General features: G+C 38.7%; 1 protein-coding gene across 5 annotated transcripts; it reads right to left on the bottom strand.

Annotated features, from left to right (window-relative positions):
- Nucleotides 1-698: 698 nt before the first annotated feature.
- Nucleotides 699-17,281, bottom strand: LOC122002920 (probable histone acetyltransferase HAC-like 1). 5 transcript variants are annotated; one of them, XM_042558318.1, is made up of 17 exons: nt 16,818-17,281; nt 15,935-16,329; nt 12,618-12,729; nt 12,094-12,373; nt 11,516-11,989; nt 9,538-11,291; nt 6,591-6,887; nt 6,223-6,498; nt 5,153-5,281; nt 4,798-4,998; nt 4,487-4,629; nt 4,091-4,403; nt 3,782-3,921; nt 3,341-3,419; nt 2,780-3,169; nt 1,387-1,604; nt 699-1,311 (listed from the first exon to the last, which is right to left on the bottom strand). In XM_042558318.1, the coding sequence occupies exons 2-17, from the start codon at nt 16,099-16,101 to the stop codon at nt 1,200-1,202; spliced, it is 5,085 nt and encodes a 1,694-aa protein (XP_042414252.1). In that variant the 5' UTR covers nt 16,102-16,329; nt 16,818-17,281; the 3' UTR covers nt 699-1,199. The 5 variants fall into 5 exon arrangements, with proteins under 5 accessions (XP_042414252.1, XP_042414251.1, XP_042414253.1 ...); XM_042558317.1 differs by having other exon boundaries at nt 15,935-16,311; XM_042558319.1 differs by having other exon boundaries at nt 15,935-16,223.
- Between the last annotated feature and the right edge of the window lie 5,120 nt (nt 17,282-22,401).

Here is a 22,401-nt window from a genome sequence, read left to right as displayed (position 1 = left end):
AGCTTGGCTCGACTCGATTACACTCTTAAGTTCAAAAAAACATATGACATTATGTCATCCGTCAAGATTCATTTATGCTTCCTAATTTATTTTGATGATTTATAAAATTTTTTGATAAGTTTAAACTGATCATTTTTAAAATTAGTCGGATAGTAAGAATTAAATACCTTGATTATATAAAAAAAAAAATGGATGAGGGAAGAGGACGAGGAAAAGCTTCAGGTTGTTTGGAGGCATATAGGTGGTTGAGGTATAAGTATTAATCCACGGACGAAATGATAAATTTCATCTAAGTTGGTTGGCATGGGTTGACATTTAAAAGTTAAGACCATGAATAAAACTAAGATAGTCTGAAAGAAAGAGTCGAATGCTACACATGAGACTAAGCTGAGTTCCAAAGTATAGACATTAAAATTTTAAGCTAGACTTGCAACGGATATGCCGTCTTTCTCCAAGATTAGTGGGCAAAATCAGGATACATAGATTACTCAAAAAAACATACAATCAAGTGTAATCAAACAAATGGAAGCATCTAGGTCATTTTGAAGGGCATGATGGCTAAAAAACAGAGTTAAATATGAACCCATGGTCATGGGACTCAAATTTTGGCAAAAAAAAATACAAATTTCTCTAGTAGCAAAGTGCTAGAGAGCCGTCTCTCAAAGAATATAGACACTTATTTACACCAAACAGAGAAATTAATAAAACTAACACTTTCTAGTTATTTTCATTGCAAGAAGCAGTGCGTTCTACAAAATCATAATGGGGAGGGCTACTGATACACAAGGGTAGACCAGTCCCACATTCTTTCTCTAGACATTCATTTGAGCACATAAATAAGAAGGAAAAAAAAAGCGGGAAATTAAACTTGATCGTAGATGCTCCTAGATGATGAATTAGCGTGGCTATGATACAAACGCCCTTTGTCGGCGATGAACTACAGCATGACATACAAAAGAATGGCCTCTGGCAAACTCTGGCTTGTCGATACCTTAGCTGGTCGGCACAACTGGTTGCGCCACAATGGACTTCCTGAGTAGAGATGGAAGTGTGCTTTTCTGTTGTACCAGTGTGATCTTTTCTTGATGCCAACTGAAAGTGCATGTGGATACAAATTGCAAAATTTTGCAGAGTGGAGGTTGCACTATTGTCGAATCTGTGTAAGAAAAACACGTTTATATACAGTTCGTTTTTCTTTGTCAAGTGCTCCCTGCAACCTCAGCTGCCCGTTGTCGCATCATCTCCATCACTGCTGCCCGCCTTCTGGAATCAGACTGCTGCTGCAATCTTCTCAAGTGCTCTTTCAAATCCCTGGAGAGATTTGAAATGGTGTGTCATGCTGTCATGTAACGGCATGTTGGAAGTCTGCAAGGGTAAGAAAGGTACCTGCACCGCGGTACGCTGCATTCTGATTCTTTACAAGCGCGAGAATGTATTTGGAGGAGGTACCACATTTTCTTACACAGAACACAGCCTCCAGAAGCACGCGTCCTGCATTGAATTCCATGGCGGAAAAGACCTTTAACTTTGCGGCAATTTGGATATTGGCATTGAGGAGAGCGACACTGGGAAGCGTGCACCAAAAGATCCAACATTTTCCTAAGCTGCAGCACAAAATCAGATGAGTGAGCAAATGACATTGAAAAATGAGGCATCAAAAGTTTGGACCTGAGTTGGACTACAGAGAACTTCAAGACAATTTAAGATGGTGTGACATGTTATTGTACTGGGTTAAAAAAAATACTGCAAATTGTAAACTATTTGAAGTTGGGCTTCAAACTTTCATCACGACAATTTGCATGTTTAGGTTATACAAAAATCAACAATTTTGTAGTGTGTCTGCTTCTTTTGGAGTGGCATTTGCACATGATACTACGAGTAGAAGTTTAGCTAATGAGTTTAGACAAACAAATCCAGAAACTAAGAGCTAATCTATAGGTTGCTTTACAAGCTTGGCTATTATACACTAAGAAGTTGCAATGCTTGTGACAAAGTTAGCTAAAGTCTAATGCATGTAAACCTTTAAGATAAATCACTTTTTAGTGATTTATCACAAGTAAAATATTGAACTTACTAGTAATGAGTTAAGTACATATTTATTTTCTACAAGACAATTTAATAAAAATACTTTTAACAGCAGTATTGATTTGAACCATACTTGATTCACAATAAATATCTATATGATGTGTGTTAAATTATATGACAAATTGCATGCTAAACTCTTTTATCTAACGGAATTTTTGAATCAACTTTTCTTGGATTGCTTGTTCAGAATTCTTCAATTGATAATAAGAATAGCAGGGTTTTTTTCCCCATTAGCAACGCTCTTGTTCAAAGTATCTATTAACCCAACCCAAAGAAGGATTTTAGTTTGTTTGCCATTCCAAACAAATTAAAAGACAGTGATAGGATCCCCTTAGGCTACTGAAAATGGGTTGAGGAAACAAGATGTACAAAAAAATGTATGTGAGAATAGGTGGATGTGTAGAGTTACTAGACTAGGATTAACTCCATAGATGATAAAATAGGAGGAAATAGATTTAGATGGTATGGACATAACATTGGTACCAAGAGTTTCTATAGTTAGAAGAGTTAAATTTATTGGTGGAATTAGAGGCTAAAGAAAATATTAGTCAATGTAACCATAAAAAAAATCAAATATTTTGAGTATTACTGCCAATATAGTCTTTGCCAGAGCTCAATTGAGGATTGAGTTAAACATGGCTAGACGATGATAACAATGATGATGAATATCATTCCCAATGCACAACTAAATTACCTGTAAAACACGTTTTGCTCGAGCTTCTTTATTTTGTGCATCACGATCCGCCATTGATGGATGATTAGTCAACTTATGTGGATGGTCAATACCACCTTTTTTATAACAATCATTGCATACATCAAAATCGGGACAACTTTCACAACGCCACCCCAAACCAGATTCAATATCACGGTGGCAAACATTGCATGTGGTAACAAATGCAGGGGCAGCAGGATTGTGGAGATGGTATAAGATCATCATAGATGAATGCTTAGCACGCCGTAGCGTATCATACTGATAGTGGTTCCCTTGACAAAGGCTCAGAAATGCCTGCCTAGTGTCGAAAAACTCACTTTCAAGAATCTCATCTTTGTCCTTTGTGTCATATGCAACATCATTAATTTCAACCTACAAGGCAATGAGGCATACAGTTAGCCACCGAAGTTTTGTAAAAAAGAAAAAAAGAAAGATAAGATAGACAATCATGCCAAATCTTGCTTTCTATGATAAAAAATAGCAAATGCACAATTAAAACAGCAAGTAAAAACAGGAAACAAGCAATCTGTCAACTGAACTCACTGGATATAGCAGATGCTTTTCCCTACTATTAGGAGGATGTTTATCCCTTTCCTCAATTCTTAGTTCTGCTTCATGACACCTGCACACAAAACAGAAACCAATCATTTTCAGTTTTGAACATTTTTCAGCTACTTCTATAGAAGACATGTGAATATTACTGAAAGAGTGTGTCAATGAAATTATTTCATGGATGAGCTGTAAAATCAATATAGCACAACAGTTAAGTCAGGATATTTGACAATTGTTTTCTGGAATCAGTTTTTTATATATCTTTTTTTGGAAAAAAAGAATTTAAATAAAACAATTAATGCACATGTAAGCTTTGTCAAACAGCCAATTCAAGCACCTAGTTCCTTTAAGTCAAGACGATTAGTTCTTTCACTGTCTCTTCAATGTTAATGGTATTATTTATTCTAAAGGTTTAGACTTTACAATACTTACCTATCACAAAGTTGAAAGTTTTTGCATTGATTGCAAACCCATCGCGTCCCAGATACCATTAATATACAACAATGTGTACAGGAATATTGTAAATGGACCATTATAAAATCTTCCTTCATAGGGCATATAGTTTCGCCAAGCTGTGGAAGACAGAAAGATGGTTGAGATAGCTGGAATATTTGACTTTTCATGCGCGTGCGCACAAAAAGGATATAGCTAAACATGAACATAATCAAAGATAACCCATAAAAGCCAATCCAGATTTTACAAGGCTATCATTATAATAGTCAGAACATAATAATAAATTACTTTTTGCATTAGCAGGGCATCCTTAGAGGCATTTCCAGAAAGATCAGTCTGGCCAGCAGCTTTTAAAGCCCTTTTCGTAATAGTCTTTTTGGTTTTTCCTTTCTTCAGTTGTTTTCTACCGTCTTCTTCTTGACGAAGTTGGTTTATCATATCCTCAGCTGCACCAGGCCAATAATCTCCATCGAAATATGGTAAACGAGCTGCAGTTACTCTGGCCTTGCACTCACCCATAGTTGTAAAGAAATGATCATATAAATTTATCAGCTCAACAACAATATTCTCCTTAGAAGCTTTTCGTAGCATTGTCAAGTACCTGTGGACGGTATAATCCAAATAATACGCAGCTAGCAAATAATGATAGTGAAAGGAAAAAAGAAATAAATGCCTTAAGCTTACCACTCCCTAAGTTTGTCAGATTTTGGAGTCTTCTGAATCTCAGGATGGCAGTATAATATGTAGTCTTCACCCTTCAAAGGAGGACAAGCCCATATATAACAGCTAGTAAAGCCCCGTTTCTTGCAATACTCAAGGTATCCAATCTAGAGCAAAAATAATATATGTTACAGACAAATAGATTGAAACAGAGTTCAATCAAAGTATATCATTATTGCTTTTATGCCGGAAAAAAAAAGTTTCCACAGAGAAGAAACAGGTTTTTCTAAAACCTATCTAATACATGAAAGACATGAACACTGTCTATTAAATACCAGAATTTCATGATAGACAAAAGTTCGCAAAGCTTCCCCGCTCACTGCCTTGATCTCAGGCCTGAAGTACTTAACAGAGTCTAGATATGATAGATAGACACGCCTCTGATTAGGAAATGAACATTCTGAACTAAATTCTTGAACATACATCCCAAAAAGGCATACTTCTACACCTTCTATTTTCTGAAACAGCAATATAGCCTGAAAATGCAAAAATGAGCTCAGACATTTGGAGAATTAGTCACGAGTTCAAGCCACTTTTAACTATATTCAGGGGTTTGGTTAAACTTTTTCTCTGGAATAAAATAATGGTAAATATAATTGTCATTGATTACTCAGAATATGTCTATTCTACCTTGGATTTATAGGGGAACTCTTTTGGGTAATTTTCTTCCTGAAATATCTCAAGAAAACGCTGCTTTACTTCCAATTTTTTATCAACAGATGATACAACTCTAACCACAAGTCCTTCAGCACCAGGCACCTAATATAAGAGAAAAAAATCTCAAATTAGAAGTTAGAACAAAGACAAATGTTAGAAACAAAAAGATTTTTTTTTCAGAAAAAAAATAGTCTAAATAATTAAGTAAAAATTTAGAAATGCAAGTTAACAAAGGGATTAAATGATGGAGATTCCAACTATTGAGTATTCTGAAATTCTACCACAGGAACTAATCATCAAGAGAACTCCAAAATGGCATTGATCAACAACAACAACAACCACCAAGCTTTATCTCACTAGGTGTGGTTGGCTATACCAAAATGGCATTGATCAATGACAAAAAAAAATCATATTAGTTAAGCTTCGACAAAACGAATCTACAGAGCCAAACCATCTATTTTTAAATGTAGCTAATGAATCAGTCAAATGAAAAGAGAAACAATGAGTTTTATCTACAATAAAAGAAGAAAGAAGCATTATGTGTTAGGCTTTAGGTCCATGATAAAGCAACTCCATTGTTAGCTCCCATTCCAATATATGTGGAAATTTCCAGCTGATTCCAATCATGAAGGAAAGAAAAGATCAAAGGAGCAGTTTTAACATGTGTGGAATAAGCTGGAAATTTCCATTGATATATTCTTTCCTTCATGATTAAAGTTACTAAACAAGTCCACAAGCTTAACTAGAAACTTGGAGTATCAGTTCAATCTACTAATTAAAAATGGATTGAATAGTGACATACCATCAGAGAAATGAACAATAGCACAAGAAGAGATGAGAAAAATAACAGGATTGGAATAATATTAATAATAAGCAAGATACAACTATGTTTTTTATGCAACACATATAGAAGATAGGTAGGATCACTTATAGATAACCAATTAACTGTCTATAAATAATTCAATTTATAGTCTCCCAAATCCCTTTTAAGACCTCAATTTCTATAAAGAAAAGGTGCAATAAGTCAACAATATCTGGCTTACCTCATCATAACTTTTCCCAAGCTGCCTAGCTCTCTCTTGCCTCTCCTGCTTAAGCTGTCTAAAAAGCCGCTGCTCTATGTGATCACTCAGTATAGTTCTAGGCAAATCTTTTGCACCAAGAACAGCAGTTTCAGGCAAGGGCTTTCGTTCCCCTTTCTCTATCTCCTCCACACAGCAATTAGGGCAAGTATATTCTGCTTCACCGTCATTTCTTCGACCATTAAAAAGAGCACATACTTGGTGTTGCCAAGATTCACATTTATCACACTGCACCCACTGTAGTGGAAATATAGATGGGATAAGTTTGATCTGATCATACAAAGCCAGGCTGCATCTCAAATTCAAAGAAAATACAATAAAATATTTACCCATTCTTCAGTTTCCTCATCGTTTCTCCTCTTCTCTAGCCTTGCTTTTAAGAAAGTAGATCCTTCAGCTTCTATAGTGTCACCACGGGCTTCATTATAACAAGGAATACAGAAGTAAAGACGGGTTTCACCAGTCCCAACTGTATAATAAAAAGCATTTCGTTTTATTCGAGCGCCACATGGGGAACAATATATTGGAGGAGGGTCAAAAGTGAGTTTTTCTACTGCACAAAGCTGGCATGAGTTCTCTGTCATTGAGCGCTCCAATGCTTGATTCTTCTCAGCTTTTGCTTTACTCTGAAATCAAAACTATAACTTGCTATCAACAAGCATTAGGAATTTCCAACCTTTTGCAGGAAATGATGAGTGCAGAACATAGAGGAAGACAGTCTGAGACGGACAGATAGAGCTTTATAAGTTTTTCCATCAAATCCATTCATTCAATAGGAAAAAACTAGAACAAGCATCCCAACTATTTGGCATTCTCTGCATGGATCCTAGTCCAGTAGTAGTCGCAATTTTTTTAATACATGAACCTTATGGTGCATGTTGCCCCGGAGAAATAAAATTTCCACCATCCATGCATCGTGGCATAGGAACAGTCTGGAAATATGAAAATTTAACATACACCGGCACATACACTCACATGCACGATACTCATTGACACAGGCTGGAATTTTCATAAGCTTTTGCAGGAAATGGCAAATGCAGAAAGGGAGAGGAAGAAAATTTGGCAAGGACAGATAGAGATTTTATAAATTTCTTCCATCTAAACCATTAGTACAGTACAATGGAAAAAAAAACAAGAACATGCATCCCAACTATTATTTGCCATCCTCTGCATAGGATCTAGTCCAATAGCAGTTACAGTTTTTTTTATACACGTGGCAAAAGGCGATTCGCTCGCCCCTAGCGCCCCCGCCAACCTGTCCCTATGCCAACACGGAGGAGGTAAATCACGGATGGCTACTAGCTATTAGTGACAGTTTTTTTATACACAAATCTTATGGTGAATGCTGTCCTCGAGAAATAAAGTTTCCATCATAGATAGGGCTCTAAATGAATAGGACATTCATGAACAAACTTGGTATTAGGCTTGATAAAATTCGTTTATGTTCATTCAATCGTAAACCTATATATATAAAATAAACGATTGAGTAGTAAACTTGGTTCGTTAACATTCATGAACAAAGTTCATGAACAAAATTATTTATTAATATAAGTAAAATTTAATTATAAATTTATTTCTTAATTTTTTATTCAAATATACACAAATAATAATTTTTTATAATCTCAAATTATTCATAATATGTTATAAATAATAAAAGTTGACTAGATAAAAAGCTCGAGCTCGATAAGATTTTTAATAAACAAGCTTGAACAATCTCGATAAGTGAATAAACAAGCTTGAACACAGTTACATTCGGTTCAGTACGGCTCGTTTACACTCCTAATCATGCATGCCACATGGCATGGCTACAATGTTGGAAATATGAAGATTAGCACACACCTACTTGCATACATGCACCCCAACCCGCACGTGCACACACACACCCGAGTGAAAAAGTACATACAAGTAAAAAAGCCAGCAACCAGGAAAAAAAAAGTCCAGCCCATAATGAACATACCGATTTTTTTTAAATTATTGCAAGAGATCTGCTGCTCTACATCATTCATGTGGACTTCTAAAATCTAAGAATTGAATACATAAATAGATGTACCCTTTTTGGCAGTGAATTAGAGCTTATGATATACAAATAGTACATCAGCTTAGATGAACATAAAAAATGTATGACATGTAGGAAACAACTTCAGAAGCATCCTCCAGAATTGTATGCTTAGAAATACACAACAATAGACTTGTTTTCTCAGTTAAAGTTGTCTATGGATGAATTTGATATAGATTGTCCATTTGGAATCCAAGCAATTAAAATTATATTGATACCAAGAATATACTACATAATAGACATTATGCCAGTGGATGTAGGTGCAGCGAGGGAAAGGATTTTTGATAGACTTAAATAAATCTAGTGACTAGTAAAACTGGCTACAAAATAAGGACATGCCAAATATACAAATGATTATTTGCATTTTCACCATTATGGTTAAGTTACATCTTCTGCATTGCCTTGTCGACAGAATCATCACATGTTCTTTGCCTCTAACAGAATAATTGAAGAACATGTTTAACATGTAACAATCATTATCAACTATTAAGTTGTTTCAATGTGCCTTCTACAAATTGATTAGTGAAGAAAAATAGGTTCCATTTAATCTAGGCTGGTCCAAATATCTTGTCTCTATAAATTGTGTTCCAGTTCTTTGGCCAAAAAAAAAAGGACGTAGTGTAATCTCTGGTTCAAGAGAAAACTAATGCAAACTTTACCTAAAACATAAGAAGGTAGAAAGGACTCAAGTACCACAGTTGTGTAACTCCTAAGTTCAAAAGAAAAAGAATTTAAGATCTGAGTGCTCACCTTTCAACATAAACTTCAACCCCTACGAAAAGCCTAAATGCTAGCATATTTCTGGAACCTGAACCTCATACGACTCAAAATCAGATCTACACAAAGAATTTACAGAAAAGATTGAGACATTTCTTCTCAGATACAGAAATGCCTAAATCAAATACACACTCAGGTGCAAGTTCAACGCAACTTTTGAACTGACAATTAAAGTTACTTAAAGTAGTATAAATCAACTTTTGAAGGATTGCCTAAGGTACTAGAAGTTTTGTTACCTAGGAATCACAACAGAAACTAAAAGGTAGAAGGATGTAATATATAAATAATATAAGGCTAAACATGAAAAAATCTAACCCAGTTAACTTGAAGGAAGCAAGAAATAGTAGAGACAGAGGAAAATTAGTTATCTAAGAAAAACTACTCAGAAAGATAACTTAATATTGCTGCCATCAAACAAAATTAATGAGTGCCAAAAACCTAACCTGACCAACCCATTGCCTCAGACCAACTATGTGCTCCTTAATTTGTTCGGGAGTGAACAGTTCGATCAATGAAACACCTTTTATTTTTGGCTTTCCTGATTTATTTCCACTGACTAAATCTGTTTGTAGGTTTTCATGATCCTGCTGGATATTACTGACTGACTGGTCTGGCACGTTATCAACCAACATGCTCTCTTGTTTCACATGAACATCAACAGACTTAGCAATAGGATCTTTTTTCCAGTTTGGTGAACTTACAAACCCATTGCTTGTACTGCTAAGAGTTGGTTTTTTGTCTTGCCTGGATCCAGAAGATTCATCCATCTTCACAATCACCTCAGAAATAGCAGGAAGAGTTTGTTTGAATTCCAAAGACTGTGCCTCCTGGGGATCAGATGCTTGATTCCCAGATGAAAACTGAACTCGTGAAAAATCATTGTTAGGAGAAAAGGTTGTATTTTGAACCTTCAGGCGCTTAGCCAAATACTCTTTGTCCTCAAAATTTTCAGTTGGCATGGTATCTTTTTTTATTGTTTCGGTAACCTTTTGTGTTTCAGTTTCCCCAGCGGTACCAGATAAAGCATGAGCATGTGCTTTATAATTTGCAGCTAAATGGTTGCGTACTGGGATGCAGACAGGACAATCGAGCACTTTGCAATTGCGAATATGCCCAACAAGTTTCCTAGATTGGAAACAGCGTGGAAAATTACAGTGGTCATTCTTACAGGTGTCCATATGCAAAACCAACTCTTGAACTTTGGTGCAGTTAGCTTCTTTGCATAATCCCTTCGGTGCTGGACACCGGCGAGCATGGTGTATAAATAGCAGCCACCTTACTTGTTTAATATAATTTTGCTTGTTTATATAGTCTTCATGTTCAGAGTTCACATCTCTGGTAGATAGATCACATCGCTGAGGGTCATCTTGCCTTATTGTTCTTTCCAGCTCCTCCTCAAGTTGTTGACAAGATAATTTATCTGGCATCTGTGCATGTAATGGTTGAGAATTCCACTGAAACTGGAGATCCTCTGCTTGCAGTCCAGTTGACAAATGATCAAACTTGTCTGAAAATCCATCAGACTGCACATTTGGATGCAGCAGAGGTTGTGAATCCTCTGAAACTGAGACATGAAAACCTTGAGATCCCAGATGACCAAGGAATTGAACACTTTTAGCATGGTCCTCAGAAGAACCAATCTGGTGGTATTGTGTCTGAGACTGGTCCTGTGCAGATGATGACTGAATCAAAGGATCGGAATAGACTATTTTTGCATTACCAGGTATTAGCTGCTCGGCAAAATGTGAAGCCACTGAGGAATCTCTCAATGAATCAGTCTTTGGCATCAATTGTTGGTTCTGTATGCTACCTTGATGTCTCCGTAATAGTTGATACTGGTTTGGAACATACTGCGGGTAAGCTTGACTAGGCTGCTGTGAAGACTGTTCTGCATGTTGTGGTGATTGTAGTAAATTTTCACTGGTTGACTGGGATGACTGGTAATTCAATTTCTCTGATTGATCGAGAAATTGGGCTCTTACATTCAAAGGAAGCCTCATTGATTGTAAACTAGCATGATGATTTAGCAAACCTGAGTTGGTTCTTAACTTAGGATGCAAATTTACAGCATTCATGTTGTTCATAGCAGATAAAACAGATGAATCAGGTCCAGGAAATGTCTCAGAGGATGTAGCATTAGGTGCATTTGAGTTGTAGACATCATCAACGATAGATGATAGTTGATGTGACAATGATGCTGCAGATAGGGAAAAGGCTAACATCTACTTAGTTTGTTATGAAGAACAAAATCATACATTAACAATAGTAAATAAGTAAACTGGCTGAAGCTACAACATAGATAGTGACATTATATTTGATAACATCAATAATCCAATGAAAACAAACATAGAGAAGAGAACCAAAGAAGTAAACGTGCAAGAAAAGAACACAGATAGTATGCTTGTGATAGGAGAAGATTACTTGGCTCTCTTAGTTGGTGTTGTTGCTGATCAAAGTTCTTCTGCAGGGGCTTTAAAGAACTAACATAAGGAGGTGGGCCTACAAAACCCTCTGATGTTGCAGAGCCATTGTTCCCAACTAAACCAAATGTACCATTTGCAAGTCCATTTGAGATCCCATAGGGGGAACTCTGGTGAATAACATTGGACCTTATTCCAGCACCAATTTGATGCAGCATATGGCTGTTCTGATTGACTATGTATTTTTTTTGCTGGAGTGGATGTTGAGCCACAGCAGTGTCAGTGTTAGAAATTCCGACTACATTACAAGACTCAGAACTGGCAGCTACATGTTGATTATTAAATCCAGGAGTTGGTATCATCTGAGGAAATTGTCTTGACATGTTACTCGGTGTTACTGAGGGCATCATACTTCTTCCACCTGCACCAAGAGCATAATTGGCAGATTGTTGATGGTAACTACTTGAAACTGTTCCTATATGAATGTCAAAAAAACAGTCAGCAAAGGATACCAAAAATATTATTAAAAAAAATCTTATAAAGGCTTGCCATCTGAGAGGATGGAAGAGGAAAAGTTACCAGCATCATTAAGACCGTATGAGGTAAAATTTCCCATGTTTGTTGTATTTTGAGGAGCAATAGCATTATTGATGCCAGTAAGTGTAGGGTTCTCTGGTTGAACTGAAACAGAAGCATTAATACCAATATTGTTGGATATGCCCGGAGTTGGAATCATTGTGCTAGCAGTTGAGGAAGGTAAATTCTGATGCGGCAAAGATCGACTGTGACTGACAACATTCTTGATTATTGATGATAAACGATTTTCGATTGGTTCTAAAGCTAAATTCAAATAATCTTCCTGGTTGGAAATAATATCATATGTTAGATCAATGCAAAAATACAACCTTAAAAAGCATTACATTTTATGAAGCTTCCTTGGAGAAAACATTGTTTCATCCTAAGAAAATTCTAGAATTGAAGCCAATTAAGTAGTGCTTACAAAAATTATAAATATCTGATTCAAAAAGATAAATGAGGCACAATATTTTAGAAAAGAGATCTTATAAAAATGCAAAGGACCATAATATAACAAAGAAAGTTACCCTAGTGGGAGTATCCTTGTATATACGCTCCTCCAAACGCCTAACAATTTCTGGTAACTTCCGTACCCACTCTTCAGAAGACGTTTGGTTTCTTTTTAGAAGTGCATTATAGCTGGAAAATGTAAAGAAATAAATCAATATTGGTATACAAATTTAACAATTCATTTGATACTTTGATAAGATTACAAAAGTCCAAAATAAGTAGAAGAGTTACTTATGATGTATATTCTCAGCTCTACTGATGAGAAAAGCCTAACCCACAATTCCACAAGTATTGTTTTCTATTGCCATAATGAAGGCTCTTTCCAATTCTAGAATTTTATAAGTTCTCAAATCCCTGTATGAACTTGATACCATCTCTAGTCACTTTGTTGTAGTAACTACAAACAAATATGAATACTAGGGGAACATATTGCTCAAGATTCATAAGCTTGAGATAATAATCACCACGGATCAATAAATTTATCCCAGACTATTGATGCAAGTTGCAGATAGAATAAAAATAAAAAATAAAAAGCTGGGACAGATATCATATTGATATTCGAAATAAAGAACTCAATTGTGATTCTTACATAGATCATACTAATTCTTCTCAAAGAATGATGGGCTTAACTGAAGTTATCCCAAAATTAATAGATCAACTAGATGAACTTCGTGTAGCAATTGTGATTAAGATTTCAGTTTAAGCAGGACAGTATGGAGAATTAAACAATTGTGAATAGTTATGTATACGAGTGCACAGTGCACTTGATGTTTCTAAATTTTCATAATGAGAAAATCACTGTATAGTATTTATTTCTAACTAGAAGATAAATGATAAATCCTTCATGAGCAACCGAACCCCATAAAGATAGATGATAAGACTAGTCAAATAATTACTTTCCATGAACAATTTCAAATCTAATAAAACTTTCTTATAATATACTTTGTTGTGTCAGGTTTTATCAACCAGGCCTCCACAAGAAGTGCTAGACTGAGTTGGAGAGAACTTGAGATAGAAGCTGGCAGACACCAAGTAATGTCATGCTTAGGGGAAAGTAAAGATGCATGCTCATAATCACCATTTAAAATCTCAAGTCATGCTGAAGGCGAAATTTTCCATTCCAACTGTTGACCAGCATGCAAGGTTTTGGATACAATTTCTCTGAATAAATAATTGTGTCAAGCTCCTCCTCTTCTGCATCACGAACCCACTTTGCATCTTCTTCCAAGACCGGCATCAAACCACACATGCAACATAATGTATATTCCAAAGGCTGCTTCTCCAAATAATTGCAATGAGCTCCTCCTCCACATCTTCTCCTAAGGTCGCACCTTCATTTCTAAAACCCTAGCTTCCTCCTCCAACACCAATTCACTCTGCTTCTTCTTTCTCCTCTATTGTCGACTCACGTAATGTCTCTCCACATTCAAGGAAACTTCCTCGTCTTCTACTCCTCTTATTCCTCTTTTTCTGACAATGGCGCCCTCCTCTCCTCTGTTGGCACACCTCCAGCGTCAACAATGGCACCGATAGCACATCTCAAGCCGGCCAAGGACTAAACCTGTAGGTCGGCTCAAGATTTCAATCCTTGCCCGTTATAACACCACATCCGATTCTAGAGTTTACAATTTAGTGGGTTTTCTAGACCTAATTTAGCGAGCATCAGCAAACCTAATCATGCATTGAACAAAACTGTGATTGAAAACAATTTCCACTCAAGTGTATGGTAAAATTATGATAGAAACAATGTAGGAATGTGAATGACCAAAAAGGAATTGAAAACAAGTTCCTGTGGCAGATTTAGGAAAAATCTTATGCAATTAATTCAAAAAATTTAAGCAAAACAAGCAACATGTATGGAAGAGGCAACTTTTGTTGGAAAAAAAAAATTGTTGAAACCAAATCTAACTCACATAAGACAAACTAAAATTGAACATAACGTATGAGTATGCATGCAAATAAAACATAACTAATGGCGTGTTTAGTTAGGTAAAGATAGGAGGGGAAAGAAAGAAAAAGAAATGATTTTCCCAAGATGAAAGGAGGAAGGAATTGAATTCCATCAAATCATTTCAATTTATTTCACTCAAATCAAGAGGACGTGTCAAGAAAAAGTCTCTTTATTAAAGAGTCTTTAATAAACACAATATTTGCTTTTTTCCTTTCTATTCCATCGAAATAAACAAGATGGACTTTTTCACTCGTCCAACTTCATTCCTCCTTCCTCCTTCCTACCTTATAGGTGAAAACAAACATGGAAATGTCGTATGTAAAAATTATACAATCGAACATGGTTCTAAAAAAGCATCCCAGACAACCAGCTAAGCAGTTATGATAGGGCAATGCATAGCAAACCTAATACACTGTCTCATTTAAGAAGTAGTTTCAAGATGCAGTCCAGGCAGGCTGCTTAATAGGACGCTCAATAGGATCAAGGGGGCATTGGGGAGAAAATATTCGGTAAGATAAAAAAAAATATGGTTCTTTTGTGAATACCAATTCACTCCTTTAACAACAAAACCCTGACCTCAATCACTCTCCCATTCTCAAACTCCCTCTTCACCTGACTCCCTTTATGCTATTCATAATCTCATGAAATAGCGCACTCCAAACTTGTAGAACACCACCAACCACCAGAACCCCAAACCCAAATCACTGATCCAGTCATCCTCTCCCTTTTCTTCTCTTTTGAGAGGAATAGTCTCCACATTTTCTTTATTTACTTCTCTTTTAATATCAGGTTATTCTTCTTTAATCTTAGTTTTCTCTTGCAACTCCTTCGAAGATTTCTACTCTTTCAGTGTTGCAGAGTGCAAATTTCTTTCTCCTCAAAACAAGGTATCTTCTATCTTCTTCTCCACATCTCCTTTCCCCCAACCCTCCACTTTTAATTGCAATGTTATGCTCTTCTAATATTGCTAGAATTCTTTTCGAATTTCTCCTCTTCTATCACTGTAATGAGAAGAAAAATCCTCATCTAAATGAGATATTGTCTATCTTCTTTTCATCATCTTTTTGGTTATGCTTATTTTGAATTGGATCCTACAAAAGTCTTTGATTCTGTTTACTTGTTTGGTAATTTACTGTTTAGCCAATTATAGTATTTCTTGTTTACTTGTGATTGTGAACTGATTAGTTTACTTTATTGGATGGATAAGTTACTCATTTTAGTTTTTAAACAAATTTAACTATTATTTTTACATTTCTAAGTGTCGACCATGAATGCCCAATACCACATATACACTATCATACTGAGAAATTGGACACTAATGATTATAAACAAGTGCTACCAAAAAAAGGGAATTACAAAACTGTGAGACAAAAACTTGCTTACATCTTCTGTTGCATGGTTTTTCGAGCCTCCTGAAGTTCAGGATCCAATGGTCTAGGTCCGAGATTCTGCATCTGGGATGACATATAGTTTCCAATCTGCTGGGGCGGAACAGGCATTTGGCTAGACATCTGGTTAGCCATCTGCCCAGAGAAGGCATGTGCATTCATATTTCGCTCTTTGCAGACAATTACACCGATTGTCTGAAAAGTTTACCAGTTAGAAGCCAAACCATCAACCCCCTACTGTCAACTGTAACCTGGCCACCATATGTGATGAAAGCACAGGATTTCTGCAGAAAGTGTAAATTTTCCTGTAACTGAGAATGATAAGAGGCCACTTTCTACATTTGGGCAGGCCACCAGCTCGTGGGAAATGACCTAGAAAATCATCAATTTCTGTATAGAACGCGCGTTTACCAGAAGATTCAAAGGATATTGGCAAGTGTTAGCAACATAAATAGAAAAAGAAAGAAAACACAAATTGATGTATTATGTACCCAACTCTCAAGGTTCAGTGTCTTTAATCCACTCAAGCAACCATAATCAAAGTTATCAAACATGTGGTTTAGACAAGGATCGTATTCATTCTAGTGGATGCTATAACAATATTCAAGAACACTATATTGGGAATGGTTTAACTCGATAAGTTCGCGCACGTTCAACGACGTCGCTGAAAGCCGAGAATAAAATATGTCAGGCAAGAGCTAAACCACGAAAATAGTTCCAGGCCTACCAAAATTCCCTCTTTTCTGCACAAGAATGTGTTGCGCAAGATAGGCAGCTCAAAACATAATACTCTACAAGCCCCAAACCCTAGCTAGCTCGGCATCGATCGAAAGCACACTCACTTGAAACCCTAGAACCCGCAATCGAGCTTAACTAACCTCAAGATGGCAACTTTTTTGCAGTTGACGCCGCTGCTGGACGAGCGCCGGCGGCGATCTCCGGAGGTCGCCGGATCAAGAAACACCGAATCAGCAACCGAGATCCCGTGCAGGAACAGGGACGAATCCAACCGACAAGGAAACGAACCAAAGCCCCTTGATTCGGATACCCAATTCCTTGCTTGGCTTCGACTAAATTAATGCGGCCGGGCTCGTCAAATCGCGCTCTCGATCTCCGCGCTCGCGATCGATGAGTCCTTGTCCGAACGAGGCCTCGATCAAACCTGTGCAGTTAATCGAATTCGACCGCGATTCGGATTCAATTCTCTGCCTTCCTTTCGATTGGTTGGTGGCGCTGTTGCCCACCGCCGATTAAAAAGCGCGTCCGGAGGATGAAGGCCAAAGCTCCAGCCGTCGAACTCCCGGTGGAGCACGCGAGGACAGGTAGGGCAAGCGGATCCGCCCAACACTTCACCTGCCTTCTTATTCAGTTTATCCGCGGACCCTAATGGGCCCCGTACTGGCAAGCTACTAAAGAGCCAGGTGCCCGATGGAGGAAGTTCGGGAGCAGTAAATATAACGAAGACGATAAACTGGAGTGGGCCAGAGTTGACAAATAGTCAGAGAGGTAAGTGCGCGGGTACGACTCAGACTCGAGCTCCCAGCCAAAATTTATAGGTGATATTTGGATAACAGTCGTTAATGTTAACGGCAAATTGCGTCCTCTTTATTTCCGTTTATGGTTAAAAAGATATTTCTATTTTAAAATATACTAAATGAGCACTTCCCCTTACTTGTTGATTTTATACTAAAATCAAATTATTTTAATTTAATTAACATTATTACATATAAAATATTACTATATTAAAAAATCTTTCTCTTATCTTATTTATTAGGTAAATCTCTAATACAGTTTAAATATTCTTCTTAGTTTTAAATTTCAATTCTGTTATTATTTCTAATAATTTAACAATTTAATCAAATTACTTAAAATTAATTTAAATTCATTTATCTTTAAAATTATTTTAATATAACTTGATAAAATTCAACGAAGTATTTTATTTTTCATATTTTAGTTTTTAAAATGAAATTTTTTTAATAATAAATAAAGAACACTTTTAATTTTTTTATCCTAAATTTAAATGATATAAAAAATGTCTTTTATTAAATAGTGCCTTTGTCTGTTATTTAATTTCTAAAATTTAAAAAGATGTTATTATAACGTGGTAAAAAAATAATTAGTTCACCTTCAATATCCTATCAATTCATAAACTAACACTTATCATTAGTACAGTGGAAAAGATATTATAATGAACTTTAAAAAATTATCCTTTAATTTTTTGATAAATTTAATTACTGATTTCATTTATTAAGTATATTATTTTTTTGTCTTAGGTTATAATATCTATTAATATTGAATTAATTTTATATTTTAATAAATTCCTAAAAGATGCATCAATTTTTCAGATTTTTCAAAATGCGCACTTATTTTTCATTTTATCCATTTTGTCAATTATTGTGCTACTGCTTTCGATGAATGCCACAATTGTAATATTCTATTTCAAAAATCAATATTATTATAGTGTTAATTTTCAAAAATTAATTTTACTTTGGTAGTATTTTGATGTTGTATAATTTTTAAAATAAGTATCTTTATAGTATTTTTAAAATTCTATCATTTAAATGTACTTTTTGATCGATTCTAAAAAACTATTATAAAATTTAAATTTTGGTAGGGATGAATATTTTGTTGGTAATTTTATTGATTTCTAAAATTAGATTACAAAAGTTAATATGATTATGAGAAAATTAATTAAAAGGAAGTATCTTATTTGTCAAATACATTGCCTATTGTAGTTGAGTAACGGAGAGAGCCGCACCGCCTGTTGCTGGGAATAAGGGGTGAGCATTCGGTTAATTCGGTCCATAAATTAACCGAATTAACCGAAAACCGATTTAGTGTTGGCTAACTGAATCAAATCAAAATTTTACTAAAACTGAATTAATCGAATTAGTTATTTCAATTAACACCGAATTAACTAAATTTGTTTAAAATAACAATAAAAAGAATTTATACAAAATTAATATCAAATTAACCGAATAAACCGAATTAACCGAATGCTCACCCCTAGCTGGGAAACGACGCAAAGCCCTCGATTTCCGCGGCCGCCTGTCGCCGTGGCGCCAAACAATGATCCCAAGGGCTAATTTGCAAAATGTCGCGCCCTTTAATTTTATTTTTTTTATTACCCTTTATATATATATATATATATATATATATATATATATATATATATATCCTGTCCGAAAGCTGAATCAACGGACGCTGGGCACGTGGCACTCTCCGAGTCGCTGATGTATATCTCCGACGGGTCGTACGAACTTCCGACGAACCTGCACAGAAGTCGGGCCGGGAAGGGGTTTCCGGCGGCGACCATCCGACGCTCAAGTCAGGCAAGCTAACAGTGAAGAAGTGGCTCCAAGAATTGTAGAACGCGTACCTCTGGCGAAGTATAAGGCTCCTTATATAGAGCGGTGAAAGAGCTCACGCACAACTACCGAAGCAAATACGTGTCCTTAGCCCATACCTCGGTATGTATTTGTCAGAAAGCTTACCTGACACCATACTGCTACAGTCCAGACACGTCTTCGATGGGACAGCAGAACACCTTGCCGCCAGATTTGGAGTATGGCCTAGTTATAGGACTTGACAACTGTCATAAGATGTTCCTTGTCCTTCTCTCCCTACTCCATGCCGGGGCGTCCGGCTAGCCGGCACTCATCTCCCGTCCGACCGGCCGAAACTCGTCTCCCGTCTGGCCGACCGGCACTCATCTCACGTCCGGCCGGACGGCACTCACATCACGTCCGACCCTCCATATGCATCGGTATGCAGGGGAGATCCTCGGTAAGGTGCTATGTGGGGACTGCTAGCAGTATGTTACATTATGTCTACGGCCGAGCATGACTTCCGCTCGGCCCTTCGTTACTGTTCAATCGAGCGCCGGAACCCCGACCCCTGTCGGGGCGCCTTTTGCCATCGGTTATTCACCGATCGACCGGCCGGGAGGTCGACCCATCCTTCTCCGGTCGGTCGACCGGTCCACCCTTCTCCGGTCGGCTACCTGGCCCTTTGACTTCCACGTGGCGTTGACCCCTCAAAATGGGGGTCCCCTGTTCTAACCGCCGGATCACTTGCCTCCCCCTCAAGTCTAGTCGAAGGAGGCGAAGTCCGACTGACTAGACTGCCGATCTGACTGAGTAACGACCGCTGCATTAGTCCGCTCGGCCAGGCTTAGGGATGCTCATCCGTTCGGCGGTGTCTTGCCCGTGCCTTGTATTCCCTTGGAATCCATGCCGAATCCTCTCCCCTACTGCCAATCACGTGCGCTGCGCGCGGTAAGGGGCGCTCATTAAATGCGACCCGTGCCCTGCTGACACATGGCGACCTTGCTTCTGTCAGCGTATGGTGGTGGCGTTACGTCCGATGGGACAACCGCCGTTTGAAATGAACGGCTGGATGATGGCCTCGTTCTTCACGACCTGAATCGGACGGTGGAAGCTGCTTGCGGCCGACGTTATAAAGCTTCGCGACTTCTATTCTTCGCCGCATTTCGGCTTCATCGATCCCCGATGCCCTGCTGCTCCTTCCTTCTCCGGCGACCTCGAGGCCCTTTGCGACCATCCTTTTGCTCATAAGCCTTTCTTTTCCTCGCTTCCTCCCTCCTTTTCTTCCTGTTAGTTGTCTCTATCATTCTGCCCCCTTCTTTCCTTGCTTTATTTCCTTTTCCTTTCATTCCACGTTCGTTCCTTGCCTTATACCATGACTAGTACCTCACAGCCGACCACCGGCGCTCCCGATCTTTGGTACACGACCATGAAGAGCCGGTTTGACGAGGAGGACGCGCTGCGCCTCGCTCGGACCTATGAAATCCCTGCCGACCACCACATAGTATTAGCCACTCCCGCCGACCGGCCTCATGAACCGCCGCCTGGCACTGTTCTTTTCTTCCGAGACCAATTTTTGGCCGGGCTACGCTTTCCACCCCATAAGTTTTTCTTGCAAGTTTGCAACTACTTTCGCATCCCGCTCGGCCAGCTAGTTCCGAATTCAATCAGGCTGCTGAGTGGGGTGGTAGTTCTGTTTAAACTGAACAACATCCCGTTGGACCCCAAAGTGTTCCACTACTTCTACTACCCTAAGCAAGCCGAGTGGGGTACTTTTGTTTTCCAATCTAGGATAGGTTTCGTCCTTTTTGATAATATGCCGAGCTCCAACAAACACTGGAAGGAGCATTTTTTCTATATGCGCTTTCCCGAGCCACCGGCCTTCCGAATCAAGTGGCAGACGGTGATGCCAGCGCAACCGGAGCTCGGCAAGTTTAGGGGCGATCCGGCCTACCTTCATGCAGCCGACCGGCTGGTCGACCAGCGCTATCACATCGACAAGCTGCTCCTTCCGGGAGTACTGTATATATTCGGCTTGTCTTCTATCCCAGCCGATCTGCCTTGCAGCATGAGTAAGTTCTCTTATCTTCCCGTTTCTTTTGTTCTAACTGATTTATTCTTTGTTTCTGCAGCCGAAGTTATGTGGCGCGCAAAGGCTACCAAGCGGCTGAAACTGCGAGCCGCTGAGATCGAGGCGGCCAAGAATAGGGAGATCGCCGAGCGGAGCTTGGCCTCAGCTGGTCCGACCAGCGGCGAGGATGAGGGGACTCCGAGTGTCCCCGAAGCCTTAGACGCTTCTGCCTCTCTCGGCGAGGCTGCAGGCGATATAGAGTCTTCTACTCAAGTCGGGGTAGAGGGTCGTTCGGTTGACGAAGCTCCCCTGGCAACTCGGAAGCGAAGACGGCCAGAACTAGCCTCTCAACCAACTCCATCTGATGAACCGCAGTCCGAGCGGGGCGATGAAGCTCCAGTGCTGTCCGGGACGGTCTCTATAGAGAGTACCCCCACGCCGCGCGGCTCTCCAAGGGCTACCTCTGAGGTGCCGCCCGCCAGTCCTCCGCGAACCATGCGTTGCCTTAGGCGATTGGGCGACCTTCCTTCCGCAATAGGTGAGCCGTCCGGTAAAGCAGCTGCGCCACAAGGTGATCTGAGCGGCCCGAGATTGATAAAAACTATCCTACGCCTTCCGTCGGAGGAATATATGGCGGCTGCTGATCGGCCAGTGGTCCCCGAGCAGCAGATCATCCTCACGGGTCCTCTTGCCAAAGCCTGGGAGGATGCTCGGCTCTGAATTACAATGATGACTCCCGGTCAGCTAGACGACAGCAATCTACAGTAGGCGACCGGGGTATGTTCTTTGCCTTGTTAGTTATTTGGATTTAATTTCTAACTTGCTCCTGTCCGTTTGCAGAATTGGGTAGAGCAGATTGCTATCAGCAATCACCTAGCCGAACTGGAGGACGAGCTGAAAAAGCTCAGAGCCGCGGGAGAAAGCAGACAGTCAACGACCGCTCTGGAGAAGGCCAAAAAACTACTGGAAGCCGAGCGGGGTAAGTCCTCTGATCTGTCGAGTGAGGTGGCTCGACTCGAAGCTTTGGTCAAGCAGCGGGACAAGGAAATAAAGACCGCGACCACC

Source organism: Zingiber officinale, chromosome 7A, assembly GCF_018446385.1.
Source record: "Zingiber officinale cultivar Zhangliang chromosome 7A, Zo_v1.1, whole genome shotgun sequence".
NCBI classification, from domain to species: Eukaryota; Viridiplantae; Streptophyta; class Magnoliopsida; order Zingiberales; family Zingiberaceae; genus Zingiber; species Zingiber officinale.
The sequence above is the reverse complement of the archived record's forward strand: the minus strand, read 5'-3'. Positions and strand labels throughout refer to the sequence as shown.